The sequence below is a fragment of the Cyprinus carpio genome, chromosome B3 (assembly GCF_018340385.1).
Source record: "Cyprinus carpio isolate SPL01 chromosome B3, ASM1834038v1, whole genome shotgun sequence".
Lineage (NCBI taxonomy): Eukaryota > Metazoa > Chordata > Actinopteri > Cypriniformes > Cyprinidae > Cyprinus > Cyprinus carpio.
In genome coordinates, this window is record NC_056599.1 from 39,592,930 (window position 1) to 39,619,943 (window position 27,014).

A 27,014-nucleotide genomic window follows, 5' to 3' on the forward strand; every position below is an offset into this window, starting at 1 on the left:
ACTCAGCTGCACATGTTCTTACACATACTCCTTCTCGTCAGCATATCTCTGGGGTGCATAGGAACCTGCATTGGCTTCCGGTCCATGCCCGTATTGATTTTAAAACTCTTACTTTAACATATAAAGCTTTACATGGAACTGCACCATCATATATATGTGATTTAATTACTCTATATACGCCCTCTCGATCTCTCCGCTCCGCCAACTCTTTCCTCCTTAAACAGCCTTCTTGCAGACTAAAAACGATGGGTGAAAGAGCCTTCTCTGTGGCAGCCCCCAGGTTGTGGAATGCGCTTCCTTTAACTGTTAGGAATGCCCCAACATTAACAAGTTTTAAGAAACAGTTAAAAACCCATCTTTTTAAGATGGTGTTTGTCTTGATTGGTGACACTGGATGTATATTGTATTCTACCTCTTGTTGTATTCTTATTTTTATTTATTAATCTTTTTTTTTCTTTTTGTATTTTTTAATGTATTTACTTTTGTTCTGTACTTGTTGTAGCACTTTGAGTATAAGAAAAGCGCAATATAAATAAAATGTATTATTATTATTATTATTATTATTATTATTATTATTGAATGCCAAATTATTATTTATTATGTAGCCTACTTCACTTGCGTTCCAATATCCACTTAAAACAAAATGTTTTGCATAACATCACGGCGGTACGGTGATAACACTAAATGGCACAGATTTTACTACATATTTAAACTGAGCAGTGTGTGTGTTTTTTTCCATATGTTTGACTGACTGTATTTTATTAAGATAATGAATAGATTACATTGTCAAGGTAGCATATGCGTCGCCAGCACAATCACTTGAAATTTTTCCTTCTAACAGTTTTAGTCATAAAGATCATCGGAATTGTAAAATATTTGCCTTTATTTGTGTACATTCACAATAAAAACAAATCTTTGTGCTTTTTTAATATAAGCCTAAAGAAAAATAGGATGCCGATTTCTGCCGTCTGGTTTTCTTTCAAGCAGCACAAAAATGAGCAGAATATCTGCATACTAGGGCTACTTGTTTTTCATTAATTTTCTTGATGTATTATTTAAGTAAAAATATATTTCTCGTATAGGCCTATTTATTTGTTTTATATATTTATATAGGCTTATATATAGCCTAGCTTAATTATGTTTTTCTCCACTCACAGAAGCGCTGCAGGTGCGTGATGTGATATGAAGACCATGTGAATCCTCATGTTCTGTTGTTTGCTGCTTTTTGCGCATGTAAAATGAATTCCCGGGAAACAAATGTTAGTATTTTTAACGGGTCACAGACACAAAGCTATCGTTTCTAATTTAACTCAATTCTAATTTAAAATCTTGTTGTTTAATGGTTAATAATCGGTTAACAAGTGTCGGTTAGGAAAAATAACCGAAATGAACATCCCTAGTTTTGAGTCTGCATTTAAATGTGATAATGTTTTAGCACATCCGATCTCTTCTGGAAGCTGATTCCAGCTGCGAGCGGCATAATAACTAAAAGTGGACTCCCCTTTTTTTGTGTGAACCCCTGGTATTTCTAACTGACTCGATCTTAATGATCTGAGTGGTCTGTTAGGTTTATATTCAGTGAACATATCTGCTATGTATTTAGGTCCTAGGCCATTGAGTGAATTATAAATGAGTAAAAATACTTTAAAATCAAACGTAAATATAACTGGAAACCAGTGTAAGGACCTGAGGACTGGTGTGATATGCTCTTATTTTCTGGTCCTAGTAAGAATACTGGCAGCAGCGTTCTGGATGAACGTCGCCATGACATAACATCTCTATTGCCTCCATCGGGGAATGAATGGTATATATGTAACCGAGGTGTTTCTCAGTTCCCCTTTAACTCATCGTTGATCTTGACTGGGATTTTCATCAATTATTTTTTTTTTTTTTCACATTTGTCTCTTATTTAAAATCTCACATGATTTAATGTATCCTTTAGACCTGTTGGACATTAAAAAAGAAAAACAGAAGCCAAAGAAATTGTCACGTGACCTCAGTGTAAAAATGATTGACATTTAAATCAAGGCTTAAGATTCACACGAGAGTTCACACTGGGAAGAAATTCAGGCTTTCACTCTGAAATCACATCTGAATCACAATCTCATACTAATGAATGACCATTTAACTGTGATCAGTGCGGTAAACAGTTTCATTGAGCATCAGTCCTTAACCATCATCCGTCACTCCCAAACCTATAACAAAAGTGTCCCTCGTGGGTCAAAATGACCTGGAGGCTTAAAATCACACCTTTTTTTATACACAATGTATAAAAAAATATATATATAATAAATGTAATAAAATATGATTTAAACTCATTAGTCTTTACCACATCACTCAAATTTAACGAAGTCAAAAAAGAAAAAGAATAATAACAGTCATATCCCAGCAGATATGACTGATATTTTTTTTCTGCATTGTGTATATTCTGCAGCCTCAGCCCTTTGTTTGGGTATAAATCTTTACTGTATTGTCTCAGATTCTATGTATATATATATAGAGAGAGAGAGAGTGAGAGAGAGAATGTGAGACAATACAGTGTATATATATATATATATATATATATATATATATATATAATATTTTGCGGGTCAAAATGACTCGCGAGGGACTCTTTTGTTACTTTTTTTATTGCACCCCATTGTGCAAGTGTGACAAAAGTAAATTTTTTTGTGTGTTTTCCCGGTGCAAGTGTGACAAAAGTAAAGGGATCTTGGACTGGTACAATCAACACACAATTTTTAGAATTTTTTTGAAAATTATTCCAAAATGGATTAATTATTTTCCTCAAAATTCTACAAACAATGAAATACGTTTGCTTGAAATCTTTGCAAATTTCTACAAGTTGATTGGAGTCCACCTGTGGCAAATTCAGTTGATCGGACATGATTTGGAAAGGCACACACCTGTCTTTGTAAGGTCCCACTGTTAACAGTGCATGTCAGAGCACAAACCAAGCCATGAAGTCCAAGGAATCATTTGTAGACCTCCGAGACAGGATTGTACCGAAGCATAGATCTGGAAGGGTACAGAAAATTTTCTGCAGCATTGAAGGTCCCAATGAGCACAGTAGCCTCCATCATCTAATGTAGAAACGAGCGCAGATCCGTATACACAAATCAACTAATGACAGAATCACCGTGTGATTCATGAAACATTCGTATGCTGCCAATCTCCTTGTACGAATGATTGCATGTTGATAAATGTGGTGGCAGAAAACAATCGTCATTTGAATATCACGCCCCTAAAAACACCCCGGTTTAGAAGCCACGCTCCTAGAGTTTACGACACGGAGAAACGAATCCCAGCCAAAAAGAGGAAGTAATTTCATCAAAGAGAATATCTTACACCCGTTAACTTTGTAATTGCAAACAATTAGGCTACATTAATTAATTAACTAATGAGACATCCTTGATGAAAATTTGCTCCAGATCGCTCTGGACCTCAGACTGGAGTGAAGGTTCATCTTCCAACAGGACAACAACCCTAAGCACACAGTCAGGATAACAAAGGAGTGGCTTCGGGACAACTCTGTGAATGTCCTTGAGTGGTCCAGCCAAAGCCCAGACTTGAACCCAACTGAACATCTCTGGAGAGATCTGAAAATGGCTGTGCACCAACACCCCCATCCAACCTGATGGGGCTTGAGAGGTCCTGCAAAGAAGAATGCAAGAAACTTCCCAAAAATAGATGTGCCAAGCTTGTAGCATCATACTCATAAAGACTCGAGGCTGTAATTGGTGCCAAAAGTGCTTCAACAAAGTATTGAGCAAAGGCTGTGAATACTTAATGGACACATGATTTTTTTTTTTCTCTTTTTTTTTTTTTAAATAAATTTGCAAGGATTTCAAACTAATTAGTTTCACGTTGTCATTATGGGGTATTGTTTGTAGAGGAAATTTTGAGGAAAATAAGGAATTTAATCCATTTCGGAAAAAGGCTGCAACATAACAAAATATGGAAAAAGTGAAGCGCTGTGAATACTTTCCGGATGCACTGTAGCAACCTGGAATTATTGTGCACATGGTCTGTAGTCTGTACCTATGGTTAATATAATAATTTCAAAATTGCGCACTTTTATCATTCTTAATTCAAAATAAGATATTATTTTTATCCATTTCCGATAATCCCAGGTTGCTATGGTCACGTTTGTATATGCATTAAACTCGTGAACATGAGAAAAAATATGTCATTTCCTCAACATATGAAGCCGTGGCCACGAGAAAAGGATGTATAGGATCTCATGGCCATGACATAAGGATGTTGTTACCTTGGCAAAATGATCTCGTGGCCACGGCATATTATCTCATTCCCATGACTTAATATGGCATGGCCACGACAAAACTAAATGAACCGAACATGTACCCCATGTAAAAAATAAAATACTGTAATGAATTTAATGGTATTTAATAATAGGTTTTGGTCTGTTTTCAGATGTTTTTCAAAGGCATTGCCATCTGTCTGTCAGCGTGAGGATGATTCTGGCAACAGGTGAGTGAATCAAATCAATAGAAACACTGAGACAGAATCACACAAACAGTAATAAAACAGATTGAATTGTGAATCTGCATCTGCTGAAAGTGAATGTGTTTCTCTCAGGGATCCTGAATCTGACACAGAACTGATGAAGGTCGAATCTGAGGGCTCCACATTCACTCCTCCAGACACCAAATCCACTAAAGAGAGACACAGAATAACTAACACATGTAAATCCATGACAGAAATCACAAGCTAAAGACTTCCTCGGATTGACTTCTTCCACTTAGAGATTCCTTCTAAACCCTTTTAACCTTTTGCTCCTCACAGAATGCACCCTCACATTCACAGAACGACATAGAGACTGTGGTTTAGATTACTAAAAATGCATCAGATCATCCAAAATTATGCTCAAAAGACTTAAGAACAAATATCATTCTTTTGCATAACTTCATTTCATCTATCTTACCCACACATTTGACTATCATGTTCTAATCACTGATTGTGTATGTCATTTTTAATAACTATTAAATCGTTCATAGGTTTCTGTTTATGTTTGTTATATTTGTGTTTGAGAATTCTGTCCCCAGATGATGATATCAGTCAATACTTTGTGAAATGTATCATATTCTTGTTATTAAAATCAAGTCTAAATTATTCTCTGCAAGAGTAGGAAAATTCGGACTATGTGACTAATACACACGTATAGCATTACAAATAATTAAAGGGGTCATATGATGTTGCTAAAAATAACATTATTTTGTGTATTTGGTGTATTACAGTGTGTTAATGTTGACTAACCCATTCGCACGTGAGTTTAAAATATTCTTGCTGAGCCCTCAGTGTGAGTTTTTTTTAGGAGGTATTTTAGAATGTATGGCCTTATTGTTTCCATGGCGATGCGTCATGCTTGTCATGTGACAACGCAGCCACAATAGATGTGTATGACACATGGATCCCTTCTATTTTGTTTTTCCTGTTTTATTCAAAATATTCAAACATGCTCACTATATTATGAAATATCTGAAATATTCCAATTCTGAAATATGTGCAAGTAAATCTATTTGTTAGTTTAAACACTAAGTAGATAGTTAGTAGATCTATACGGGGTGATGGGTGCTGCCATGTTAGTTTGCGCTGAATCCGAGCTGTGGGTTTTACAACACAAATTCATTCTCTCCTCCCAAAACATGTTAAAGTAGGTCTCTGGTAAACTGGCAGAAGAGCAGAGTAAACTTTATAATTGCCTACACAATCTGTATATGATATCAATAAAAACATGTCATCAGATTATATTTGTAAGGATCATTTTTGCTGTTTCCATAGACATCAGTGTGTATTTTACAAACTGTAAATGTATGGTTTTGCTTGTAGTTATGTGTATTTAAATGTCTGAAACCTAAAATAAGCATTGTATGGTTGAAAACACCGAATATTTGTGATAAGATAAGACAAGCGCTCAGCGCGTCTGATCTGGCTCTGCTAAAAGCGGATTCAAATTGTAGACGTATTAACAGCCATCTAAAACAATGCATAATGTTGCAACTGGGACTGCAAGGCCTTCTGCAACGGGGAGAGAGAGCAAAGGGAGAAAAAGGAGACAAAAAAAAAAAAACAACAAAACACAACACCTTATTTGTGGCCTCACCAAAAATATTCCCTCAAAATACGAACATTGTCCGAGCAACACGGCTCAACACCTTTACAGCAATACAAGACTTCCAATGTCTCATTCCCACCACCTTTGAACAACAACCCCCCATTTTGTAATGAAAATTTCAAGTGACCAACGAATGGATCAAAGTCCAACCCAGTCCAGAGAAGAAAAAACATTGTTAAAGCAAAATCTGTATAATAACTACAAGCACCAGGCCTAACGAAGGAAGATGAGGGAAGAGAGAAAAATTATAATAAATAAAAATTAAAATTGAAAAAGTAATAATTATAATTTGGCACGCCTGTACATGTACAATGATCTAAATTTAAAACTAAATCACTGAACTAAGTGAACACAATAGTGTATACAAAACATTACCTCCATACTGCCAAATAAAAGACATCTAACGTTATAGATTTAGAATAACCATTTTCATATGTAACAACCAAACGTTATGTATAATACGCACTTCTAAGTCAGTATGGAAATCCAAGCATTTAACGAATACCGCTTCTTGAGTCAGATGATCCAGTCATGAGTTACTCCACAAATCACTTTGAGTTTAGATCTCAACAGGACGAATAGATGCAATGTAGGCCTTGGCTTCAGTGACCGATGCAAATCTTCTCCTCTCACCATCCTTCGTCACGATAGTGAGCCTGGCCGGAAACAACAGCGCTGGTTTTAGGCCAAGATTGTACAGTTCAGATAGCACCTCTCTGTACTTGGACCGTTGTTCCATCACCTCCGGCGCATAGTCTTCGTAAATAGAGATAGGTGTGCCTCGGTAGTGAAGCTTTCCCCTCCTCGCTCTGGCCTCGCGGATGATCTTTTCCTTTTGTTGGAATTTATGTAGCCGAATGATAACAGGTCCGGGCCTCTGCCCCGGCTTCGGTTTATCCGACAGCGACCGGTGGGCTCTATCACATTCCGGCGGGGATTCCAGTACTCCGTCCCCAAATACTTCCGCAAGTAGTTCCAAAAAGAAGATAGACGGTCGGGGCCCTTCAATGGATTCAGGTAGTCCAATAATTCTTATGTTATTGCGCCGGCTACGGGACTCGAGATCCACGACTTTGGCTAGCAATTTAGCGTTGCTCTCTCTTAGGATAGCACAAGTCGTTTCCAAGGCTTGCACGCGCTCATCCTGTGCATTTCCGTGTGTCTCGAGCAAGGCAATCTTTGAGGCGTGGTCTGTCACGGCCGTTTGAATTTGGTCTAGCTTTACCTCGAGTGTTGAAACGGCAGTATTAAAGTCTGCAGAAAGAGCGACGCGGTGTTCCTCAAGAAGGCTAGCGATGGCTGCCATGTTAACCTCTTTGCCGTCGTCTCCACTCGCCTCGGCTTTCTGATCCTTTTTGCTTTGTTTTGTAGTTTTAGCTCCATAATTTGATGCAAACATGTGTGAAACAAAAATATTGCCCACTTGGTATTGAAGTAAAAGAAGTCGTGGGGTTTTAAAACTATTACAGAAAAAAAAAGTGGGAGCGAGACTTAACGCGTGTCTACGCCATCTCACCAAACCGGAAGTCCCGGTACTTAAATTTGTAATAAAATGTAGGTGTTCCCCTGATTTTAATTAACTGAATGTCTGTTGAAACTGCAAACTGACAATGTGTACTGACTGCCTTCTGCCTTTTATAGTAAATTCATGGTTCAATTTGAGAACACCACGGGAGTGAGGTCCTTCCTTCTGGGAAACAGAGGTGCTCCAGAATATTCAAGAGAATGATTGGTACCTAAACTTCAGAATGCCCAAAGAGACCTTCAATGTCCTTTGTGACCAGCTACACCCATACATCAACCCCCAAATTACCAACATGTTGGATCCAGTACCTCTAGAGAAGAGGGTAGCAGTTACCATCAATGGTGTTCACTTCTCACTGCTGTGTGTGTGCACTTGGATGGGTTAAATGCAGAGCACCAATTCTGAGTATGGGTTACCATACTTGGCAAATGTCACGACTTTCACTTTCACTTTTCACTTTCACCATCTACAAGCTTGCCAGTAATGTTGAGTTCCACGATGTTGCTAATCTGTTTGGTATTGGAACCAGCACCACCTGTAACATCTTCTGGGAGGTGTGTGAGGCACTGAGCAAACTCAGGAGGGTTTTTGTGAAGAGTCCAAATGTGCCTGAAGTCCCCATCATCACAGTGAGAGAAAGACAGGATGCCAGAACTTGAAACTTTGGATGGCACGCTGTGGCCTAATGGTTAGAGTATTGGACTTGTAACCTGAAGGTCGCAGGTTCGAGTCTCGGTGCTGGCAGGAGTTGTAGGTGGGTGGGGAGTGAATGAACAGTGCTCTCTTCCACCCTCAATACCCATGGCTGAAGTGCCCTTGAGCAAGGCACTGAACCCCCAGTTGCTCCCCGGGCGCTGGATATAGCTGCCCACTGCTCCGGGTGCGTATTCACGGTGTGTTCACTTCTCACTGCTGTGTGTGTGCACTTGGATGGGTTAAAGGCAGAGCACCAATTCTGAGTATGGGTAAAAAAGTATGGGTTACCATACTTGGCAAATGTCACGACATGACATCCCAATCATTGCCCCAGTGAGCTATCCCACCGGCTACTTTAACAGAAAAGGATGGTACAGTGTTCTTCAAGGACTTGTATACCACACTTACTGCTTCCTTGATTTCGATGTTGGCTGGCCTGAGAAGTGCCACGATGCATATGTTTTTGAGTGTTCCCGTCTGTGCCACAAGCTGGAGGATGGTACCTTTTTCACTCCATTCAGCAGAAACATCCAAGGGGTCAACATACCTGTCCTGATAGTGGCCGATTCTGCCTACAGCTTGACTAGCAACATAATGAAGCCATTCCTGGAAGGTACAGCGAGGGGACCCAGGGCAGCCTACAAGGCCTCCTTGAGTCGTGCTCGTATCCACGTTGAACACACATTTGGTCGCCTCAAAGGCCGCTGGCGATGTATTATGAAAAGAAATGACTGTCAAACCCAAAATGTGAAGTATGTTGTGTCTGCTTGTGTAGTGTTGCACAACTTCTGTGAAATGCAGAAAGTTGCTTACCAGGAACCACAGGAAGATGTGTTGTATCAGCCAGAGGCAGGACCAGAGCAGCATGATGTACCTGCTCTCTCTCCAGCGGAGCGCATCCGGGAGGCCTTGGTAGCTCATGTTCACACAAATCAGTAAAGTGCAGAGAAGCCTTGGAAGCTCATACCCAGTATGCAGTCAAGACCCAGGTGAAATTGAAATCAAACATTTATTTGTAGTGCAGAACATCCTTAATTTCTAAACTTGGAAATTCACATAAGTTTCAACTTTTGTTCAATTTTTTTTCCAGTGTTTGGATATAAAATAAACAATTGTTATAAATGTAGCTTTTTTTTAAGTTTGAATATAAAATAAACCATTTTGTTACAAAATAAAAAAAGAAATGTGCAAATATTGCTGTTCTAAAATAAAAAAAGGCACATTCAGAATTTGTCCAGCCAAAGTTGAATCTCAAGTTTTTCCCGAAACATAACCTACATCAATTGCCTACTTTCTAAATCTAAAAGGCCTGAGAACAAATAATGTTTTCCTGCAAGATGATGCGGCACAAAATGCTACTTGGGTGGGTCATTGTAGTAGTGCACTTTATATGCTGCTGGGGCAGGGGGTCCAGGGACTGTACGTAGATGGATAGTCCATGATCTCAGCTGATGCGCGTTGGGGAAGTGGTGTATAAGGGTAGTAATGAGGGGCCGAAAAAGGTGATTGGTAGGACTGGGGCATAAAGCACTGAAACAAATGGAGCATTAATGACCTGTTCTCTTCTGCTCTCTTTTGATCAGCTTCCATCTTCTTCATTTCAAAATCAAGGCGTTTCCTTTCCAGCTCCATTCTATTTCTCTCCATCTCTTTCTCCCATTTAAACCGCTCCCTGTCGAAGTCATTGGTGTTCTCATTTTGCAGGAGACGGTCCAGACCCTTGTCCATTGCCTCCATTATCTGTGTTTTTCGTCCCTTTCTTCAGCAATGTGCTGCAAAAACAAAACATACATTTCAGCAAATTCAGATGATAAAACCCTTAAATACCGGGAACATTCAATGCTACAGTGATTAAATTAAATTTCAATATCTTTCTTTGGTAAGATCTGTGTAATGGTCATTTAATGGTTTGTGAATATATCTTTGGGACACTTGTTTTGATGACATCTGTGTCCCTGGCAGTGTCACTACCCCACACAACGTGCCAAGGTTCAGTTGAGTAATGCACCTGTTAATAAAAGGATGTTTTTTTTTTTTAACTCTCATAATTCCTTTTATTTTTATTCTCAATTAAAGTGATGCTGTGTTGTGTGGTCTTTGTAGTATGCTGTAATGGTGGTAGGCTACTCCCAAGCAGGTTGAGGGAGACTGTCCTGGGATTTTGCAAGTGCAGGTTTTTTGCCATCTACCACATAATCAACCAGACAAGCCTTGTTTGACAGCCTATTCTATTTATACATGAACGTGCACACACAACAAAGCATCACTGTAATTGAAAATATAAATAAAAGTTATTATGAGAGTTCCAATGTGTGTGGTAGTGTTGTTGCCTCTGACACACATATGTAGTCAAAAGTGTTGCCGAAGGGTACATTCACAAAACATTGATGGGCTAACCATATCATCCTTTCACTCCTCAGTAACTACCTGCATTTGTGTACCTTACTGAAAAGTTTACCAACATGAGAGCCCACCTTGTGGCTTGGGTTCAGCAGGACGAGGAGGAGGGGGTGTTAGTGCTTTGGAGGCTGAGCCATGACTGGATGCCTCATCCTCTGCATCGTTTTCCCTGGAGGTGTTGTGATCCTCAGGGCTCTCAGATGAACCTACTGAATATAAAGGAAAACCGAGCAGGTTCACTCAGTAACGATTTACTAGTAATACTTTTTACTTATTTCTTTATATAAACAGAAGATATAATGACAGCATATAAATTAAAAACACAATATAGCATTAAAGTATTACGCAGTGAACAGGCCAGTGTAGGCTACTTACCACAGTCAGATTCCTCATCTGAACTCCCCCCGTTATCCATCCTCATGTCTCCTGGGGTTGTTCATAGCCCGACAACCTGTAAATACACAACAGAAAACTAAAGTAAAGCTACCGTGCAACAATTGGCAAGTGGTTGCCTAAATTGTGCGGCATTACTAAAGTTAGCAAGTTAACATTACTGTACGTTAGCCACTGTACACTGTGGCTAAACTGGCTATTACTGTACCATATGTTTGCATAACGTTAACATAACTGTAAATTACGTTAGCCGCTGAAACATTATGTTGCGATGTTGCGGCTAAACTGGCAATAACTGTAGTTAGCTAACATTAGAAAGGAAATGTTCATTAATCTTACCAAGAATAGCATCCAGTTCATCAAAATAAGGACATTTTATAGGGTTTGATCCGGTCTTTTTGTTGCGTTTGAGGCAATCACGGTACTTTCTTCGCAGGTAGTCCAACCTTTCTGTACATTTGGTCCAATCTCCAAAGTCCTGTATAAACGGACACCGGAGGACGAGGTCTTTGTGAATATTTTCCCAAACGGTGTGGCTGTGCACCATTTGTTCAAATTGCCTTTGGTAACGTGGTTCACCCCAAACATCAATTAAACAGAGTGTCTCCTCCCACGTCCAATGCCGGGTTTCCTTCTTAGCAGCCATGTTGAGAAACAAGGAAGTGGATTTTACGCAATGCCTTTGCATCATATCTGGTATGGAGCGAATTTTGTGCCAATATTCATCAAACAAATCCAGCATTTTGCAAATAAACACAATTTGCTTTGCAAAGAAAAACTCGACTTTCAAACAAACGCAAAGTGATTTGCAAATACAAAATTCTATTTGAGAGAAAATGCAGAGGTATGGACAAATATATTTATAGTGTGTTACAACTGTGAGACTCATTTGCATTTTTATGAGGAATCTTGGTTTGATTTTCTCACAAATGCATGCAGGCAGATTTTCTCACATGCGACAAGTTGGATTTTCTGACAAACAAGTTTATTTTCCAAAAACAGCAGATGGCGCTTTTGGTCAATTTACGCTAGTCTCCTGAGATCCGAAACATCTGTTTACCATTTCAGACCAATATGAGAAGATATCCTTGCTGTCCAGAGTGTGTCTTCACCCGTGTAGCGCACCAACATCCAACGGGCAGAAAAAGAAAGTAGGCTAAATTCTATGATGAAGCTTGACGTTTTGATGGCATTTTTCAGGGGCATCTACATGCTTACCTGGCTGACCTCAGATCACAAAACGCACCGGCACGGTCTTCGACCCCAAAGATTAGTTTCTAATCATTACATTATCTTTCTGAAATACTGGTAAACCACTATTTATTAAAATGCTGAATTTAGTATTACATCAGCGTGAACTTGATCTTTCTCCCAAATTCACAGGACAAGAGTGAAACCAGAAGATAAATATTCATCATGTTGCTTATCTAAAAAATACATAATTATTTTAGAGACACAAATGATTGCACAGTGTTAAAACATTTAAAAAGTTTTAGATATTGTACTAAATAATGTGATTTGCTTTAAAAATGTTATTAATAATTAATGACCTCATCTGACATATATATATAACACAAAATAAATTAAATTGTCTAAGCTTTCATTTTTGGTACACAATATTTTTGTTATACATTGAACAATTTTATCAACATGTATATATTCTATATCCCGTGATCCTACAGAGGATAAGAGGTATGGAGAATGGATCAGTTTTTTATAGGGAAAGACCGCCTAGTTAAATGTTTAGCCATGTCACGACTGATTTTTGAACTAATCAATCATGTTACCAACTTTACAGCCCTTATTGTGAATTTCACTGACACTAGTAGGGTCGCTTTGTGAAAACATCTAAATGGTTAATTATATAGTAAGACAGAAACTCACCTGTTCCCAACTCATGTTGGTCTGTTGTATTCCCTGAAAAGGTAAACAGGTGTTTCAGGTCTCAGGGGACTAGCATAAATTGACGGACAGCGCCATCTGCTGTTTTTGGAAAAGATAGTTGCTCAATTGCATTTGTGAGAAAATCTGCTTAAACACATGTGGGAATATCTGCCTGCATGCATTTGTGAGAAAATCAAGCCAAGTTTCCTCACAAATGAGTCTCACAGTTGTAACGCACACTACATATATTTGTCCATACCTCTGAATTTTCTCTCAAATAGAGTTTTGTATTTGCAAATCACTTTGCGTTTGTTTGAAAGTCGAGTTTTTACTTGCAAAGCAAATTGTGTTTATTTGCAAAATGCTGGATTTGTTTGATCCTGCTGGAAAATGCTGGAAAATGAAATCAGCATCTTCAAAAAGCTGGTCAGCAGAAGGAAGCATGAAGTGCTCCAAAATTTCTTGGTAAACGGGTGCAGTGACTTTGGTTTTCAAAAAACACAATGGACCAGAAGATGACATTGCACCCAAAATCATCACAGACTGTGGAAACTTAACACTGGACTTCAAGCAACTTGGGCTATGGGCTTCACCCTTCCTCCAGACTCTAGCACCTTGGTTTCCAAATGAAATACAAAACTTGCTCTCATCTGAAAAGAGGACTTTAAACCACTGGGCAACAGTCCAGTTCTTCTTCTCCTTAGCCCAGGTAAGACGCCTCTGACGTTGTCTTTGGTTCAGGAGTGGCTTAACAAGAGGAATACGACAACTGTAGCCAAATTCCTTGACACGTCTGTATGTGGTGGCTCTTGATGCCTTGCCCCAGCCTCAGTCCATTCCTTGTGAAGTTCACTCAAATTCTTGAATCGATTTTGTTTGACAATCCTCATAAGGCTGCGGTTCTCTCGGTTGGTTGTGCATCTTTTTCTTTCCACTCAACCTTCTGTTAACATGCTTGGATACAGCACTCTGTGAACAGCCAGCTTCTTTGGCAATGAATGTTTGTGGCTTACCCTCCTTGTGAAGGGTGTCAATGATTGTCTTCTGGACAACTGTCAGATCAGCAGTCTTCCCCACAATTGTGAAGCCTAGTGAACCAAACTGAGAGACTATTTTGAAGGCACAGGAAACCTTTGCAGGTGTTTTGAGTTGATTAGCTGATTGGCATGTCACCATATTCTAATTTGTTGAGATGATTTGGTGGGTTTTTGTTAACTGTGAGCCAAAATCATCACAATTAAAAGAACCAAAGACTTAAACTACTTCAGTCTGTGTGCATCGAATTTATTTAATACACGAGTTTCACAATTTGAGTTGAATTACTGAAATAAACTGACTTTTCCACAACATTCTAATTTATTGAGACGCACCTGTATACACACACACACATACATATATCATTTGTATAAATGAAAATGTAAAAAAAATTCAAAATTTCTCTTTCAATCTTTGGGGTCATATTGATCCCAAGGACCTTAAGTGTAAACGGGAAACGAGAACCATTTGAGGGTTAACATCAAACAATGGGCCCGTTCTTCGTACATCGCTTATTACATTCAAGATTAAAAGTCACATCCAAGATGATATCATCGCGCTAATTCGGTTCTTTGAACGCACCTGTTGTTGATGATTAGTATGGCTGGATTGAGTTATCTGAGATAATTGCGAGTTCATGTGTTGGTTTAAAAGGGGTAATGCATCGATACTCGAAACCATGATCAGCAATGCAGCGATTGGCTGGCTGCAAGACAGCAACATAATGACATCATATAATAAAAAAAAAGGCACCTGACGAAAAACTTGACAAATTTCTGGACTTTTAGAAGGAAACAGCCATGTGAACAAATCTACATGAATGTTATAATAGATAAATGAAATGTTTTTATTTTATTTTTATCTTTTTTTACATGATTCCAAATTATTTAGATTTGTGATTTGTAATTTTTGTAGTCTTTTCATTTTTATTTCAATGTAGTATTTAGCTATTCATTTAATTTTATGTGGAACAGATTTGTTACGTGACAGAAGGGTCAAGATCATGTAATAATAATAATAATAATAATAATACAATTAAAGGCGCCTTTCATGGCACTCAAGGACACCTTACACAATTCATTATTACTCAATCAAACCATGAACATTAAATCACATAAAAGCCTGCCTAAACAGATATGTTTTTAAGACGAGATTTAAAAAACTGAGAGACTAGAACTGTTGCGAACTTCTACAGGAAGAGAGTTCCATAAATGGGGAGCAGCAAAGCCAAAAAGCTCGTGACCCCAGAGAAGTTGTCCGAGTGCGTGGCTGAACAAGTGTAAGTGCAGAAGCAGATCTAGAGTGCGGGAAGGAGTGTGTATATGAAGAAGATCATGGAGATATGAAGGAGCCAAATTGTTAAGTGCTTTGTAAGTTAAAAGTAAAAAATTTTAAAATTCACACGGAATTTAACCGGGAGCCATAAAACAGGAGAAATGTGTTCAAAAGTGGAAGTTTTGGTAATGACTCGAGCTGCAGCATTCTGTATTTGGAAGGAAGCCCCATAAAACAAAGCATTACAATAGTCGATTCTTGATGTTACAAGAGCATGCACAAGCGTAGCAGTACTCCTGAGTGAAAGGACTTATATTGCGAATATGGAAAAATGCAGAACGGGTAACACTATTTATGTGAGATTCAAAAGACAAAGTTGTGTCAAAAATGACACCTAAACTTTTGACCTGATTCGATAGAGGAACAGAACAATTATTTATTTCCAGAGAAGAAATATTCGACTTACTTATTGTATTTTTTGAACCAACAAGAAGAATTTCTGTTTTGCTGCTGTTCAATTGTAAAAAATTACTTGAAAAACCAATCTTTTAATTCACTTAGGCACTCACCAAGAGCAGAAGAGGGAAACTTAGAAGAAGGTTTAGAAGACAGGTAAAGTTGGGTGTCGTCAGCATAACAATGAAAGTGGATATCATATTTCCTAAAAATGCTGCCAATAGGTAAGACTCTAATAAACAGAAGAGGGGACACTTTGATCCTAAAACAGAGCCCTGGGGAACACCAGTGACACAAACATAAGTGGTTTTGATTTAAACTGTTTAAGTTGTACAAATTGAATGCGATCTGTAAGATAAGAACCAAACCAGCTTAAAGCCATACCAGTAATTCCAATAGATTCCAGCCTGCTCAAAAGTATATGGGATGTGAACATGGTGTCAAATGCTGCACTAAGGTCAAGAAGTATAAGTATTGATAGAAGACCAGCATAGCCGCTAGTAATAGATCATTAGAAATCTTTACAAGTGCAGTTTCAACACTGTGAAAAGCACGAAACCCTGATGCTCATATAAAACTATTGCAAGAGAGATGTTCGCGGAGCTGATGAGCAAACAATTTTTTTCCAGGATTTTTTGACAGAAACGGTAGATTTGAAATAGGTCGAAAATTAGCAAAATTCTTTGTGTCTGTCACAGGTTTCTTAAGAATAATAACAGCAGTTTTAAGTGCAGTAGGGACAGTACCAGTCTGCATGCATAATATCAATTCGAGGAAAGAAATGATAAACCAGCTTTAACCAAGTGAGTCGGTAATGGATCCAATTGACAGGTGACAGATTTAGATTTTTGTACAATGGAACAAATGTCCTCAACTGTTGGAATTTTAAAAACAGAAAATGAAAATAAGGGAGATGGCGCAAAGCTAGAATGGGTTTTGTTCCGATCAGGGTTTGGTAAAACCAATTGCTGATGGATGTATTCAATTTTCTTATTAAAAAAGAGCATAAATGCTTCACACAATTCTGTAGAGTTTATATTCCCGTTTTCAGGTGGCTTTTAAAATAGTGTTAATCACAGAGAATAAAGATTTTTGGTTTCCTACACCAGATCCAATTAAACCTGCATAATAATCTGATTTCGCTGTGGAAAGAGCAGTCTTATAAACTTGCATGTGATCAGCATACAAATCTTTATGAACTACAAGTCCAGTCTTGGAGTACAAGCGTTTAAATCGACGCCCTTTTGACTTTTAGCAGACGAAGATCCGATGTAAACCAGGGTGGAGAGTTGACAAACGAAACATTCCTGGTTTTCAGTGGAGCACAAGTGTCGAGGATCATTTGAAGATTGTCATTATAATGCTGGATTAAATCTTCAAGATTCCCTGAAAGGTCTTTGTGGGAAAGTGTGGACAAAACATTCCCCAAGGATGAGGGATCAATGTTCTTAATATTACGAAATGTGGATTGTACGACTCAAATTAGGCTTGAACACAGATAAAGAAACATTAAAAGACACCAGCAAGTGGTCTGACAGTGATAAGTCAGAAGTAGTGCAATTTCCAGGAATCACACCTGAACAGCAGACTAAATCTAGAGTATGACCTTTTGAATGAGTTGGGACATTGATAAATTGCTGTAGTCCAAAACTATCTAGGCATGATAAAAACTCTCTAGAACATGAATTTTCTGTATTATCCACATGGATCACCAACCAAAACCACGTTTGGAGACAATGAACAAAGAGAAGTTAAAAATGTTGAAAATTCCTGTTGGAATACAGAATACACTTAAGGGTCAAGATCATGTTATCTGGATCCCCTGCTCATCAAGCCACTCCCATAATAGCCGTCATCACTCAAATTAATGCACGACTCTACATTATCTGTATAGCATGTGTGTAAGACTCGAATACAGTTATGAAGTAATAATTTGATAACATAAATATTTCAGTTAGTAAAACTGGCTGTGTCTATAGTAGGCTATTATGGACTATACAACATTATTATCTTTAAATTGTTATTATTTTAAATAATTGTCCCTGGATCAGTAGGATACTCTGGTAATAAAGCAGTGGTGGTAGCGGACAGATTCCAAGGATCAGTTCTGGTTAAAAAGATGCGATCTAATGCTGTTTACATGAAATAAGCTGCTCCGGAGCAGGTTTAAGCTTACGGACCTGTTGCTATGACAGCAACTCTGGGATGAGCTTCGAAGAACCAAATGATCCAAGATCATGCCAAATCGAGTTAGCGATGTATGAAGAACAGGCCTTAGGAAACATGGGACAGACAACACTTTAAATACAGGAGTGTGTTGTGGTGTTCATTAATTAAAAAAGAACAGTAGACCAGTCATTTTATATCTATTTTATTGCTGTTTTGCATGACTTAAACTCTGTAAATCCTTAAAAAATATAAATTTCACATGAATGTCACTTGCTGGCCAATGATGGTCCTGGAGAGCTACAGTGACTTTAGCTCCATTCCTAATCTAACACACATGATTAAGCCAATCAAGGTGTAGAAAGCAGGGGCGGGTCTACGTGGTGGCCAGGGGCACCGGCCCCCCCTGAAATTCGATTGTCCACCCCAGGTGCCCCCCCATAAGATGTCTTGTGATTGGTTCATTTTACGGCCAATCAGTTTATAGACTCTACTGAAGTTCGCGATTCAAAGAAGTGCAGCGTCAGAGAAACAACGATCGTCGTGGACTTGGACTTTTACTTTATCAAGTGTGGGAAGTCAAGACACCAAACAAAGAGCTGGTAGGTAACCTTTATGGATAGTTTAATATGTTTGTATGGTTTTCTCAGATCAATGTTTTTACCCCGTCAGGCTCTGCTCGCGTTGGTCGTGGTTGATTTCAATCGAATGTTCAGTCAATGTTTAATAAAACACAATAAAAGTAAAATACGCTGGGCGCTATCAAACAGTAAACACTGTCATGGTGATTTGCATATTTTGTATCAGTTTATTTTGTGACAGTGACCACATAGCAAGATTGCACCAAATGACAATATGCACAGAATGTTCCAAAATAATAATTATAATTGTCTGTTGACGCGTTACTTGTTAATGCATGAGAGTAAGTCAGTTAGATAGTCAGTTAAATTGTCAGGCCTAACTTAACGTTAGTCATTTACACGTGAAATGACATGGATGCAGTCTGTGCATTTCATTCACAATTTGAACAATTTTTGAAACATAAGTGTTTCTTTTGAAGGCAGGGAAGAGAGCAGTGCCAAGCCATGAAAAGAAGTAAAGATATAGGGAGTTTCTTTCAAATAAAAAAAAAAACAAAACAAGTGTAGAGGCAGAAGCAACTGAAGAAAATGTTACTCACCAAGAAGAAAATGTCAGGCAGCAATAAAAAAATTTCACTGGAACAGAATCAGCCAGCAAGAAATCAACAGGCCAGACAGACAGTGATGCCAATGGACCCAGCAGACAGCAGTGGCCTTCATTTTCCTCTGTGCTTCCTGCAACTTCAAGTATGTGAAGTGTAGAGGGAATTGTAGGGATATTTGATAAATATTACATTTCATTTGTATGAAGCAAACTAAAACGGTAGTAATCATTGCATGTACATGAATTTGCCCTAAAAATACCATGAGCGTATTTATTCTGCTATAGTACTCACTTAGCGTGTTTTGTTTTCTCATTGATGCAATATTTACTTGTGACATTTCATAATTTCTCAGGATCAACGTTTGGTGGGTATAAACAAGCACCTTCATCCCCAACAGAATGCAAAGGTATGTATAGTTGTAGTTGAGACCTGAAAGTTCTTTTGTTTGCACGTTCAGCAAGTGATGTTAAATGATGTTTGATGTCTACTCTGTTGATTATTATTTTACTGTATCTGCAGATAATTCAGCTGTAAGTGACCTGTCTAAATTTGAAGACCACAAAGAAACTTTGTGTCAGCATAGGTCAGGGGGTAATGGTGACAGACCTCAGGCACTACATGCCAACATCTCCACAGATCGCATTCTGCCAGGACCACATGGTATGCTCCAGTTTCTTTCTTTTTTTTACTGACATTTTTTAGAAGGTATTGTCTAAATGGGTGTTAATGATGAGCTTGTGTATTTTAATTAGATTCCTAAAACCTTAAAAATGACCGATTGCCTTCATATTATTGGACTATAACTATGGTTATGTAACTAACTTTCATTCAAACTCAATTTGCAGAATCAATTGTATGTATTCTAGGTTGATTTAATGAACAAACTACACCTTCTGCACTGATAAATATTTTAATTATTACTCATTGTTTAAATTGATTGAGGACCTCTGGTAGGCTAGTCATCGCCATAAGAAGACCATTCTCTTTATTTGCAGACATTTCACAGTCTCGGGCAGCAGGACCAACACAGCCGCACTTGTAGGTGTTCCCTCGAACCATGAAGGGCGACCGGAAAAGAGCTTTCAACAAAATGTGGTACACACAACACCAATGGCTGGAGTATTCTGTAAGCCGAGACTCTGCATATTGTTTTCCGTGTCGACACTTTTCTCTCCCTGGTATTCAAGAGACTTCATTCACATCATCACTGGGCTATTCTAACTGGAAGAAAGCAATGTATAAAGATGGAGGTTTCAGGGGACATGGAAAAACTGAAAATCATGTTAATGCCATGATACCATGGAATGAACACAAAAAAAGAATCTTGACAGACACTTCAATGTTAAATGCCCTCGATAAGAAACACCAAGAAGTAATCAAACAAAATCGTACCTACATTAAAACAGTTGCTGAGGTACTTTTGTTTACTGCAACGCAAAACATTTCACAAAGGGGACACCTTGAGACCGATGCATCTACAAAAAAAAGAAACTTTTTAGGCATTATGGATTTGATTGCTAAGCATAGTCCACTAATTGACAAGAAATTAAAAACTGTGGGGAATGCAAAGTACACAAGTAACACCATACAAAATGAAATTCTTGAATGTCTGTCAGATATTGTACGGGAAAGCATCATCAGTGAAGTCAAGGAAAATAAATATTTTTCCATCATTGTAGATGAAACAAGGGATTTAAAAAAGAAAGAGCAACTGTCTTTAGTACTTAGGTACTATTATAATGGTGCAGTCCATGAAAGCTTCCTTGATTTCAAGTAAGCTACTGAGCTTGATGCAGAGGGACTCACTCAAAAAATAATACAATGCCTGGAGACGTATGGACTTGAGTACAGGTCAAATCTAGTGGGGCAAGGTTACTATGGGGCCTCAGTCATGTCAGGTAGACACTCTGGAGTTGCAGCAAGGATTAAAGCTAAAACAAATCACGCTTTTTATGTGCACTGCAATGCACATTGTCTTAACCTTGTTCTCGTTGACTCAACAAAATCAGTGCCTGAGTCTGAAACCTTCTTTTCTTTGCTACAGAAATTGTATGTGTACATGTCAGGCTCCTATGTACACCAGAAATGGCTCTCTGTGCAAAATGAAATGTATCAAGGTGCCCCAAGAGAGCTACAAAGGCTCAGTGACACCAGGTGGGCATGTCGGTACCAGGCTTGCAAAAACATTAAGGACAGACTGCCTGCTGTATTGCGTGTGCTACATGATATTGATGTGGAGAACAGAGGAGAACGCTCTCTGGAGGCACGAGGTTTACTTGCCCAACTGGATCTTACCTTTATCGGAACTCTTGTCCATGCTTCAGTCAACGTCTCTTGGGCAAAATGCTTCAGACATGCTCAAACGTCTCTTGATTTAGCTCCGTTGACTTAGTTGAAGCATTTCAAGACACCCTCCAAGACCAAAGAAGTGATTCATCTTTTAATGAAATCTGGAAAGACACTGTAGACACTGGAAAGCAGTGCAACGTTGCAGTAGAAACTGTGGTGAAAAGACCACAAAAAATTAGTTCTAGATTGAGCCGGTCAATTTTTGAATCCACTGTTGGACAGCGGAGGTGTAAGGAAGGAGACATGGTACTGTTCAGAAGTGGTATATTCTTCCCCATTCTGGACTGTCTGTGTGGGGAGATGCAGAGGCGTTTCAGTAAGTCAAACTGCAGTATAATGCAAGGTATACAAGCACTGAACCCTAAAAGCAGAAACTTTCTGGATGAAGAGACCATTTTTAGCTTTGCTAGGAACTGCATCAAGTGAGGAGGGTGTTAGAAAGGAAATGCCAGACTGGAATTGAATTGTCTAGTCTCCTAGAGTTTACCATCTTCCTTGAGCCATTCAAAGAAGTGTTTTATCAGCTTTTTCGTTTGTGCTGCATAGCTGTGGCATAACCAGTCAGCAGCGCAAGTTGTGAGCACAGCTTCTCTGCACTTAAGCTCATAAAAACACATTTACGCACCACCATGACTGATGACAGACTCAGTAATCTTGGAGTCTTAAGCATTGAGGTGAGGAGAGCCAAATGTCTTGATTTAGATGATTTTGTTAGACGGTTTGCCAGTCACCACCGAAACAGAAGAATCCAGCTGTTTTAGTTGAGGTCTGCCTTCTTTCTTTTTCGACTGTCTTCCTCTCTTTCTGCTACTGGTTTTATTGTTTCTAAACTAAAGACTGTTCTTTAATATGTTAGCAGAGCACAATGTAATGGTTCCATATTTTATTTTTAAACTGTGGTGTTTTCATTTGAACTGTTACAGTGCTAAAACTTTAACTCTGTGTTACTTAGCTTTTTTGTAAATTAATCTGAAAGAAATGTTGAATGAAACACTATGCTGTTTTGGCCAAATCATTTGATTTATTACAGTGGGGGGATTTTATTTTTTAATTTATTTATCATTATTTGAAAGAGATTGTGAATAAAACTACTGTATATTGTAATGGCCAAACTACTTATTAAAAGAAAATAGTTGACATCGTTTCTGCTTCTGGGTTTTTAAAATTGCTCATTATTAAAATTGCTTTTATTTTATAAACTTGTTAGTTTTATTAAAACACTAAAAATAATAAACACTGGCTCTCAAATTTAACTTAATGGGTTTGGTTATTTTTGAAGAATAAATGATAGCCACTTTGTGCGTCAGCGTGATTATTTGAACTGTTTAACCATAGAACAGCTTTTTCTTTTGTTTGGTTAATCTGTCCATTAGGCCCCTAAATAAAATATATTTTGTGTATTTATTCCTTTTGTATGTAGCCTATGTGCATGGATTTAAAAGACTTTGGGATGCGATTAATATTTTAACTAAAATATTATTTTAACATTTTGTTTTGATTTTAAGAAAGTGCAAAAATAAGAAATTAGGCTATGTCAAGCCTACCTACTGTATATGGCAGATGCGATATGATTATGCAGTTTGTTGTATCCTGATCAATAAGTATTAATAGGCTGTGTAAAATGTTAGGCATGTTTCTTTACGGTCCGATAAATATGTGAATGGGCCACATGATGCTTTTTTAGGTGGGATACTTTGTGCTACGTCAACGCCCCCTTTTAACATCAGCTGCCCCCTCATCAGTGCTGCTCTGGCACTGGCTCTGATCGGGCTCCTGCTTTTCTATTGTACGATTTACTGTTAATTCAACAGAATATAGGGGAGCACTAGGGAATAGCAATATGACGGCGCGGTGGCTTCACTTCAATGATACCATGAGCAATCCAGTTCTGTTATATATCAGTGGTGTAAACTTATAATAATGTATTACTACAGTCAAGTGGACTTAACAGACACATGCACACAGCAGCCATAAAGTCCTCAAGACACATCAGATTTAAGCCTTGTTTAATATCAGGTTCAGACACCCATCCCTTCTTACAAGAGAAGCAAATAACCATCAGTTGCAAACTACATGACAGTATAAAAATAATATATATATATAAGAAAGCAAAATTACATATACAAGAATAAAACTTTGTGACATTGTTCTTTGTAGAGAAACTCCATCTTTGAATCTGCTGGTTTTGACTTTTACATTTATGCATTTAGCAGACGCTTTTATCCAAAGCAACTTACAGTGCATGCAGGCTTTGCAGTTGTTTTTTTGTTTTTTTTTTACCAGTATGTGTGTACTCTGGGAATTTAACCCACAACCTTTTGCGCTGCCAACACAATGCTCTACCACCACAATGCTCTACCACTGAGCCACAGGAACACTTTGGTCCGTACCAAATGAAGGTGCGATGAAGAGGAATTTCATTCACTGTGAAAACTTTAGATAATGTTTCTTTGTTATGTTGCATGTAATGACTTGATTTATCCAGATGATATTTTATTGCTTGATTCATTATTGTGTCACATTTGATGAGAAGGCAGCATCAGATCTACTTGCTGTGATTGGTTTTTGTATGTCTGTGTAGAGCAGATGAATGATTGAAACACTTCCCACATGCAGTGCAGTGATAAGGTTTCTCTCCAGTGTGGATCCTCTCGTGTGTTTTCAGACTTGATGACAGACTGAATCTCTTGTCGCAGTGTGAACACTTGTGAGGTTTTTCTCCAGAGTGAATCCTCTCGTGCTGTTTTAAACTGCTCGCTGAAGTAAAAATCTTTTCACACTCAAAGCATATGTACTCTAGTCTAGTATGTATTTCATGATGTTCTTTCAGACTTTGTAGAAATGAAAAACTCTTTCCACACAAATTACATGAATGTGGCTTATCCTTTGTATGAACTTTCATGTGCTCCTTCAGGTCTGAAGCCCTCAAATACATTTTACTGCATTGATCACATGTGTACAGTTTCTCTCTAATGTGGGTATTCATGTGTATCTTAAGGTGTGATGATTGTGTGAAACTGTTCCCGCACTGATCACAAGTGAATGGTTTCTCTCCAGTATGAACTCTCATGTGCAATGTAAGGTGTCCTTTTATTGTGAATCTCTTCCCGCACTGATCACACGTGTGTGGTTTCTCTCCAGTGTGGATCGTCTCATGTCTTTTAAGGTGTCCTGACCGATTGAATCTCTTGTCACATTGTGTACACTTGTAAGGTTTCGCTCCAGTGTGGATGTTTATGTGATCTTTGAGGTGTGATGATTGTGAGAAACTCTTCCCGCATTGATCACATGTGTGCGATTTCTCTCCAGTATGAATTCTCATGTGAACATCAAAATGATATTTGCTCGTCAAACTCATTCCACACTGAGTGCAGGTGAAAGATTTATTGGCTCTTATTTTCTTTAAATTTTTCAGTTTGGTTTGAGAGCAACTCAAGGGTTTTTCTCCAGTTTTGATATGATTTTTCTCCTCAACTTCACTCAGTTCTTCTTCCTCCTCGTTTTCTTCTATCATCTCTGAAATAAAAGTAAGAATGGTTTATTTTCATTAAAGTAAATCTAAATCTGCTTGAAGCTTTATAACTGTCAGCATTATTAATGAAGATTCAGGGTTCATCATAATTCATCAGGGTTTCTTAGTTTTAAATTTTGTTCATTTTTTGATGCATTTTTAATTTTATTTTATTGTTTAATAAAATTTAATAAAAACATCCCTGAAACTTTCCATGAATGCGGTACATTGATCTTAAATATATTATTTTTTAAAACATTATTTAAAAACCCTATTTTTCTATAAGGATAACTATCAAATGTTTGATCAACTACACAATTATCTAACATGCACATTATTGAAAAAAGTAACCTTCTACAACAAATCTTAAACTGCTTTAAACTTTATGCCGTTCTCCATTCTGCATACCAGCTCGAGCAGAGCTCATTAGCATTTAAAGATGAATTAAGAATAAAAACCAACCTCCTTGTTCCTCGTGTTTTATACTCTGGGTTCCTGGTTCCTCGTGTTTTATTCTCCAGGTTTCTGGTTCCTCGTGTTTTATTCTCCAGGTTTCTGGTTCCTCGTGTTTTATTCTCCAGGTTTCGGGTTCCTCGTGTTTTATTCTCCAGGTTTCTGGTTCACTCGTGTCCTCTTCTATCTCCTCTTTAACAAACATCATCTTCACAGCAGCAGATCTCAGTTCAGATGATACTCCTCCAGATATTCCTGCTTGCTTCAAAACTTAGTCACAACTGTGAGGACGAGAAAATTAAAGGTATTTACTGGCCTGATTCAAAAACAGTATTTTTTTTTTATCTTACAGAAACAACATTTCTAACCGTTTGTATTAAACTAGCATCACAACAAAACAACATAGAGCACGGTGAGACTAGTCTTCTTCCTCTGAGGTTTAATGGTGTCTGGCAAACAAACATGTGATTTAGCGTCACCCGCTGGACTGGAGTGAAGCGGCGAGAGGAGGGAGTAGGGGAGGCTGCAGACCTGGAGCAGGCAGCTCTACCAAGTACTTTTTTTTTCTTATTATGCCATACATCAAAACAATACAACTAGAAACATTAAAATGTAAAGGAAAAAAGAAAAAGATTAACAACATTAATTTGAAAACCGTGCCAGAGGACAGTAACAACATAAAAAAAATATATATATATATATTTTTGGGGCGTCACTTTATACAATAGCATACCTGTTTACAATATTATGAGTTTGAATAGCTTTTTTACTTGTGCAATTACATAGAATCTTACAATACAGCTTGAAATCGTTTAGAAAATGAGAAAAGTTTGGTTTGGAGCCTGACCACTTCATTTTATAAATATGAAAACTATTAACAATTGTATGAAATATGCTTTATCTTTGCCAAATCCATGACAAACCCAATAACACTAAAATATATTATTACATCAAATCCACTCAACTGCAAATAAATGTCCAATATTTTATTAATAAAAAACTCCACATAAATCCAAAATATTTTTGTATATAATGAAAAAATAAATGAAAAATAGTTTCCGTTTCACATTTACAGAAATCACAAGAGTAATCAATTTCTAATTTAAAGCGTTCCAGCACGTTTAACTGGATATATTATATGCATTATTTTAAAAGAAACCTCTTTTACTTTATTATTAATATAGAATTTGTCTACTGTTCGCCAAGATTTCCACCAGTTCACATCTCCAAATACAGAAGACCAGAAAAAGCAAGCTGGAGGATAAACAACATTATTAAGTATATTCCTAATATAGTTATTTGAGACTCTATTTTGTATGCTCTTGATCTCTTCAAAATTCAAATCTTTCTCCTGTGATGCATTTCTGAGAAGGTACAAAACTTTTTGAGTGATTGCATCCATTACAACTCCGCAAAAATCATCATTACGCAAAAATTCATCTTTACATATAACAGCTCCCAGATATGTTACTTGGTTTTTAATTGGAATATTATGGAAATAATTTAAAAAAACATTTGTTGAGAGGAAACAGAACTGATTCATTCATAG

General features: G+C 37.8%; 1 protein-coding gene, 1 long non-coding RNA gene and 1 pseudogene across 3 annotated transcripts; 2 read left to right on the forward strand and 1 right to left on the reverse strand.

The window, feature by feature from the left end:
- Window positions 1-6,202, forward strand: part of LOC109086750 — a 28,855-nt pseudogene extending 22,653 nt beyond the window's left edge.
- An 11,417-nt stretch (window positions 6,203-17,619) lies between these two features.
- Window positions 17,620-21,452, forward strand: LOC122136619. Its single transcript, XR_006154269.1, has 3 exons — window positions 17,620-19,558; window positions 19,672-19,812; window positions 20,148-21,452. It is a non-coding gene; the product is annotated as an uncharacterized LOC122136619 (long non-coding RNA).
- Window positions 21,453-21,538: 86 nt separating this feature from the next.
- LOC122136614 (zinc finger protein 501-like) lies at window positions 21,539-25,911 on the reverse strand. Of its 2 annotated transcripts, XM_042720984.1 has the most exons (3): window positions 25,834-25,911; window positions 25,475-25,746; window positions 21,539-25,017 (listed from the first exon to the last, which is right to left on the reverse strand). In XM_042720984.1, the coding sequence occupies exons 2-3, from the start codon at window positions 25,671-25,673 to the stop codon at window positions 24,047-24,049; spliced, it is 1,170 nt and encodes a 389-aa protein (XP_042576918.1). In that variant the 5' UTR covers window positions 25,674-25,746; window positions 25,834-25,911; the 3' UTR covers window positions 21,539-24,046. The 2 variants fall into 2 exon arrangements, with proteins under 2 accessions (XP_042576918.1, XP_042576917.1); XM_042720983.1 differs by having other exon boundaries at window positions 25,475-25,904.
- Window positions 25,912-27,014: the final 1,103 nt, after the last annotated feature.

Excerpts from the sequence above, each read along its gene's own strand:
- LOC122136614 (XM_042720984.1), bottom strand. The coding sequence starts at position 25,673 with ATGATGTTTGTTAAAGAGGAGATAGAAGAGGACACGAGTGAACCAGAA. Across the intron at positions 25,018-25,474 it reads AAAACACGAGGAACAAGGAG|AGATGATAGAAGAAAACGAG; the intron begins GTTGGTTTTTAT and ends CTTTTATTTCAG.